The sequence below is a fragment of the Herpailurus yagouaroundi genome, unplaced genomic scaffold (assembly GCF_014898765.1).
Source record: "Herpailurus yagouaroundi ecotype Mexico unplaced genomic scaffold, PumYag 65195, whole genome shotgun sequence".
Taxonomy (NCBI): domain Eukaryota; kingdom Metazoa; phylum Chordata; class Mammalia; order Carnivora; family Felidae; genus Herpailurus; species Herpailurus yagouaroundi.
Window position 1 is genome coordinate 1 of NW_024418417.1, and position 6,544 is coordinate 6,544.

The following is a 6,544-nucleotide window of genomic DNA, read 5'->3' on the forward strand; positions in this document are numbered from 1 at the left end:
CGGCCCCTGCCCCCTGAGCGCGTGGGCAGCGCGAGCCGGTGCGACCCTGAGACGCGGCGGCTCTGGGAGGAGGAAGGTAGGCGGGGCGGGGGTCCCCGGTCGGGGTGGGCCTGGCCGGCGCAGGGGGCCTTGCCCAAAGTGGGGTGACAGGAGAGCTTGTACTTGGAGGAGTTTGGCGCGCCTCGTTCCTTTGTGGGCTCTCCGTTCACACGCCAGCTCGCGACTCAGGTGTAGGGCTCCAAAAGCTGCGAAGGTGGCAGCCGCCCTCAGGCGGCTTCCCCCTCCAGCGAGTGCTTTGTGCAGGCGCACACCTGGATGGTCAGCTGCCCAGGCCACAAGCCTACTGACAGCAGGGAACCCCTTGCACATTTGTACACGCTCCGTTTCACAAGCGCGCTGGCCCCGGGTGCACTCTTGGCTTCTTGGCCTTACGGGTGAGGCAGGTGCTCCTGGAGGGAAGCTGCCCAGGGCCCCCGCCGGACTGCTCTGACCAGTCTGACCTGGTGTTCCCTCTGAAGGACCCAGGCTGGGAATAAGCCCTGGAGGACATCATCAGGACCTCTGATGGGTCTGGACAAGGTCAGATTTGGATGGGGCCCTGGCCCACATGAGGTCGGAATGTTGTTTGGAGATCTCTGTTCTGTGGCTCTCAGAAGTTTTAGAGTCCTGGGCGCACGTCTGGCTTGCTCTGAAGTGAGGGGGTGGTTATATGGCAGGTCCCAGGGGTCCCCTCACGGCACCCTCTGCCCCCAGGTTTCCACCAGATCGCCCTGAGCAAGGTGGCTGTGCTGCTGCTGGCTGGTGGGCAGGGCACGCGCCTAGGCGTGACCTACCCCAAGGGCATGTATCAGGTGGGGCTGCCCAGCGGGAAGAGCCTGTACCAGCTGCAGGCAGAACGGATTCGGCGGGTGGAGCAGCTGGCCGGCGAGCGCAGCGGGACCCAGTGTGCCATACCCTGGTGTGCCTTTCCCTCCTCACCCTGTCCCCAGAATGATCCCCTGCCCACGCAGCATCAGCCCTGCCCCACACCAAGACTCGAGTCCCAACCCCCAGCCCCAGCCCGGACTCCGAGGCCAGCCCCTATCGCAGCCCTGGATCCCCGAGCGGCCGGGCCCTTCCAAGGGCCTGCTCAGCCCTGCCTCTCCTCGCAGGTACATCATGACAAGTGAGTTCACGCTGGAGCCCACCGCCAGGTTCTTCAAGGAGCACGACTTCTTCCACCTGGACCCCAACAACGTGATCATGTTTGAGCAGCGCATGCTGCCTGCTGTGACCTTTGATGGCAGGGCCATCCTGGAGAAGAAAGACAAGGTTGCCATGGCCCCAGGTATGCCCCGCCCCTGAGTCAGGGAAGCGCTGCCTGGTCTAGAACAAGGAGCTAATCGGAGGTCAGGAGGGCTGCACGCGGCCAGAACGTTATGCTAGAAGGCTGTGTGGTCCTGGGCGACTGGCCTCCTCTCTCTGGGCCTTGATTCCCATGTGTCGCATGACACAGCCATAGGGCTACTTGGATAGTGACACAGAGCTGCCTCAGGTACAAGGTCCAGCCCCAGGGGCCTCTCCTGCCTCCAGCAGGCTCTGGACTGGATGGCTGAAGCCCCGGGGACTGGTCCCTTTCTCCCTTGGCAGATGGCAACGGAGGGCTGTACCGCGCACTGTCAGACCACCAGATTCTAGAGGACATGGAGCGTCGGGGAGTGGAGTTTGTGCACGTGTACTGTGTGGACAACATTCTCGTGCGGCTGGCTGACCCTGTCTTCGTCGGCTTTTGCGTGCTGCGCGGCGCAGACTGTGGGGCCAAGGTGAGCCTCCCCGCCCACTGCCCGGCTGCCTGCCTCGCCCCGCCCCCGGCCCCGCCCCCGCCAGCCTTTCCTGTCTCTGCCTCGGCTGCAGGTGGTGGAAAAGGCGTCCCCGGAGGAGCCGGTGGGGGTGGTGTGCCAGGTGGACGGAGTCCCTCAGGTGGTGGAGTACAGCGAGATCAGCCCCGAGACCGCACGGCTTCGCGGGCCCGATGGGAGCCTCCTCTACCACCTGGGCAACATCTGCAACCACTTTTTCACTCGAGGCTTCCTCCGGGCTGTCGTCAGGTGTGCTCAGCAGGTGGCCAAAGGTGCTGGCCAGGGAGGCTGGCCTGAGCCCAGTGGGGCTGCGGTCAGGGGCCAGCCTGGGTTGGGGTGCATTTAAGTCGGCCAACGCCACCAGACCTCTAGCAGCTGCTATAAGGCTCTGGGGCCCGGTTGGCCTGCTCTTCCTCCCCACACGGTGGCTGTGGCCTCAGGCCCCACCTCTGCCCTGCGACTTGCCAGCTGCCATTTCACCTGGGCGGGGATGTGGCCAGTGGTGCCAGTCTCTCTCGCGGGCTGGGGAGCGTAAGAGGGTGCCTGTGTCCTTCCGGAGACAGGGCTCAGCTCCCGGGGCTCCTGTGCCCTGCGGTGTCCGTCTGTCAGCCCATCCTGCCTGGCCAGGTGTGCAGAGAGGTGGGGAGGGGGCTCCCAGGGGTGTCCCGTCTGAACCGTGTCTTTCCTTCTTTTGTTCTCCTGTCTCCCCCCCCCCCAAGTGAGTTTGAGCCCTTGCTGAAGCCACACGTGGCTGTGAAGAAGGTCCCGTACGTGGATGAGGAGGGAAATCTGGTAAAGCCGCTAAAACCAAATGGGATAAAGCTGGAGAAGTTTGTGTTTGATGTATTCCCGTTCGCTAAGTTAGTGGCAAAAGTCGCTTATTTTTTTCTTTCTATCTTCTCCTTGTTTTGGTGGTGGGTTCTGAGACCTAGTTGGGCTGGGAAGTGGAGGCTTGTGGGGGACAGTGGGGATGCACCTTTGCAGTGGGGGGCCAGGGGCTGTAGGCGGGCTCCAGAAGGGGGCAGGAGAAGGGGGCTCACACTACCCCTGCAGTGTGAGCAGGGTGAGATCTGGAGTAGTTGGAGTCTTGGGGGCTGTGCTTTGGGGGCCACCCCTGCCACTCCTGAGCCTTCCGTCTGCTCCTGGCCGGGGTTAGGAGGCTGTTCCCGGGCGGGGGGGGGGGGGGTGGGGGGGGGGGGGGACTCCCAGGGGACTTGGCCCTCAATCTGGGGCCTCAGGGTCTGTGGGTTTGGCAGGTGGGAATGGGGTGGAGGGGGGGAATCAGGCAGCCCCAGGGATCTCAGAAACAAAGACACACGCAGTGACTGTGGGGCCTCCTGCGTGGAACAGACCACCATTTAGTCGTCGTGAGCCCGGTGCAGGCTCTGCCTGCCCAGGACCAGGGCCTCTGGGTCAGGACATCTGGTCACCAGCTGTCGTCCACACAGGAACTTCGTGGCCTTCGAAGTGTCTCGGGAGGAGGAGTTTTCTCCTCTGAAGAATGCTGCCTCGGCTGCTAGCGACAACCCCACCACGACTCGGTGCGCCCTGCTCCTACAGCATTACCGCTGGGCCCTGCAGGCAGGGGCCCACTTTCTGGACGCGTGTGGGGCGCGGCTCCCTGAGCTGCCCAGGTGAGTGTGCCCGTCAGCATGCTCCTCAAAGGACAAGGGTGCCAGGGTCCAGCTCCCCACCCTTGCCGGCTCCACTGCTGTCTGAGCTGTGCTGGGAGCTTGGGCTCCAGCACCACGCTGAGTATGGGTGGCCACGCACCCGGCCCAGCCATACAGTGACTGCCTGCAGCTTTGAGCCCAACTCCTCAAGGTCTGCTCAGGGCCTTGGGGAAGGTGGGTGGCTGCCAGCCTTCCTGACTCATCTGTAAGCTCTGAAAGCAAGACCTAGGCGTGACGTGTAGAAAAACAGCAATGCAGGTCACGTTTCGGGACTGGAAAAGGAAACAACAGAGCCACCACCTAAATCGCGCTGCTCAGGGGGACCTGTGCAGGGTACCTGCAGGGCTGGGGGGGTGTCTTCCAGCCCACATCAGAGCTGATCACTCAAGTCAGGGGCAGTTTGCCGAGGGCTCTGGGGGTGCCGTGGAAGGGAGTGTTGCTGAGAAAAGATCTATGGGAGCTGGGCCAGGCAAGGCCAGCCCCAGGGCACACACCCTGGAGCAGGTGCTGATACATGGGCTCCCACAGCTCGCCCAGCAGCGGAGAGCCTCCTGCCATCTGTGAGATCTCGCCTTTGGTATCATACTCTGGAGAGGTGAGAGTTGACTGGCTCATTCAGGTCTTTTCTGGGGTAGGGATGCATGATTGGGAGGAGGGCTGGGGAGTGGTGGATGCTGGGGCAGAAAGTCACAGCTCTGTCTCACGTTACCGATGAGACAAATAGTTCTTCAGATACAGAGGATCTTCTAGGACGTAGGGTAGGTGAGGCCATCAGGAGGCCTCCAAGGACCAGGAGAGGCCAGGAGGATACCAGGTGAGGCCAGAGGCTAGGGTTCCAGCCAGGCTTTATGGGAGCCTTGCAAGGAATGAATGCTGGCGCGGACCCTTTGAGAAGATCTGGGCTCAAGAGGGCCTGGGTCTGCAAGTGGCATCCGACCCTTAGTGCTGGGAGCGAGTCTGGCCCTACCCCACACGGGCTCAAGGCAGAATATGGACCCCACCTGGGGACAGAGGTTAACGTGTGGACATGCTGACATCCTTGTTTCCAGGCTCTGGAGGCGTATCTGCAAGGCCGGGAGTTCCCATCCCCGCTGATCCTGGATGAGAACCGGGCCAGGGCTCTGCAGCCCTGACTTGCTCTCTGGCCTGCCTACCCCGGGGTCCTGAGGGGTGGCGCCGCTCCCGTCATCGTTCCCGGGGACACAAGTGACCAAACAGGGCTCTCTGGCCGTGCTCCTGGCTGTGAGGTCTGGGCGAGAGGCAGAGGTGCGGCGTCCTCGGGGACGGCAGCAGGCCTGCCTCTGTCGGAGCGGAGACGTAGGTGAGGACGACGGCACCTCAAGCCCTACGCGCAGATCCGCCCGGCGGGGAGCACCGGCCACTCCAGCTTTTCTGCAGACCCAAGGACGGACGAGGCGAGAGGAGGGGACGGTGTCCGTCCCCTGCAGGGTGACCTGTCCAAAGGTGCTGCTCCCTCCCTCTCTTGCAGCTGACCAAGTACCTGGCATGGCGGGGGCGGGGGGGGGGTGTCACGGCCTAGCCCTCCAGCCCCCCAGTGCCCACCAGCTACCCCCACCCACCCCCCACGCACAGCCTGCACACCTAAAACTGAATTCTCTCAATCTCCCTTGGAGGCCTTGGCTCCTCGGCCAGGGCTACGGTCGGTTCAGGCTGCTGAACTTTAGGTCTTTTCCCCAACAACCAGTCGGGCCAATTCCAGTGGCCGCACGTGGTGGCTGATTGGTCTGAAATATAAGCAGGCGGGGAGCACCGCCCCCCAACCGGCTTGCTAGTAGCTTCTGACAGATCTCGGTGCTCACGGACCTCCCGCGCTCTCTGGAGGGAGACACGGACTCCACGTACGGGGCCACGGTCCCCACGCTGCACCCCTGCGGCCCCACCGAGGCTGGGGGAGACCCGCTGGCCCCGGCCCCTAGCCCTGCTGCTCTCCCCTCCGGAAAGCAGCCCGGGGCACCTCCCCGCCCGCTGACGCGAAGGGCGGCGTGGAATGCAGCCTGCCGCTCCACCGCTCCACCGGGCCGCCGGCTCCCACGCCCTCACACTGCGGCGACACCCCCACGGAAGCCGGTTTCCCCAGGGCAAGGGCGTCACCTGGGCGGTGGGTTCAGAGGCCGCTGACTCCTCCAGTGGCTCGTAGTGGACTAGCGGAGGGCGGACGGGTGTCCCCGCACCCGGACCTGGGCGTGGCGGCGGGGTCGGGGCCAGGCCCGAAGCCCAGAGGAGGACTCTGCCCCCACCCGCGCTGTGCCAGTCCTTCGCAGACCTCAGAACCGAACCGCGTGCCTTACGACGCTTCTCCCAGCTGCTCCGGCTGGCAAGCAGAGGGCCTGGGACAGAGGAGGGCCAGCCAAGGCGGGGGCCCAGGTCCGGGGTCCTGCCCACAGCTGCTGCTCCTCGCTGCCACAGCCCAACGACCGGGCAGCCTCTTTCCTACACCAGCTGGGGGAGCTACTGAAACGGCCTGTTTTTAAAGACCCCGTTTATCGTAAAAGAATTACAGCTGCGCGTAAAGTTCCAAACACGGCCCAGAGATCCGGGGGCACAAGAGCCTTCGGAAAGGCTTTTCCACAGGATTGAAGCACGTCCCCAAACCAGGAACACGGGTGGAGCCCTAGGTCACTGCTCACGGGTGCGCGCTGCTGTGCACACTGCACTCAAGAAGCAGGACGGGCCCCTCAGCACAAAACTGTCCCTCCCCAGACAACCGATAAGGAAGCAACGGACTTCTGAGAGGCTGCCAAACTCTTTGATTTCCCGCAGAACGTGGCGGATTCCCAATAAACGCAAGATGCCGTGACTGATCCCTGGCCTGGCGAGCGCAGTTTCTGACCGGCACGGGTGCTGGGAACGGCAACCAGGGGTTCCCAGCTCCGTGCATCCAACGGAGCAAGAGTCCACACGCTGAGCCCGCACCTGCTCTGGGCGGCCTAGGAGTCCCCTCGAGCTCCCACCCAGCTCTTCGCCAGGGTCTCAGGGAGGCCAGGGAACACCTAGTGAGTCTGACACCCTGCG

The 6,544-nt window shown here is 63.7% G+C and overlaps 1 protein-coding gene across 1 annotated transcript; it reads left to right on the forward strand.

Moving 5' to 3' along the window:
* Positions 1-3: 3 nt before the first annotated feature.
* On the forward strand, positions 4-6,333 carry UAP1L1 (UDP-N-acetylglucosamine pyrophosphorylase 1 like 1; the record flags this gene model as incomplete). The annotated part of the gene is made up of 9 exons (XM_040466717.1): positions 4-76; positions 754-958; positions 1,152-1,327; positions 1,630-1,802; positions 1,894-2,087; positions 2,558-2,698; positions 3,287-3,472; positions 4,040-4,106; positions 4,561-6,333. Coding segments are annotated over 9 exons (1,299 nt in total), but the record flags the coding sequence as incomplete, so codon positions are not given.
* Between the last annotated feature and the right edge of the window lie 211 nt (positions 6,334-6,544).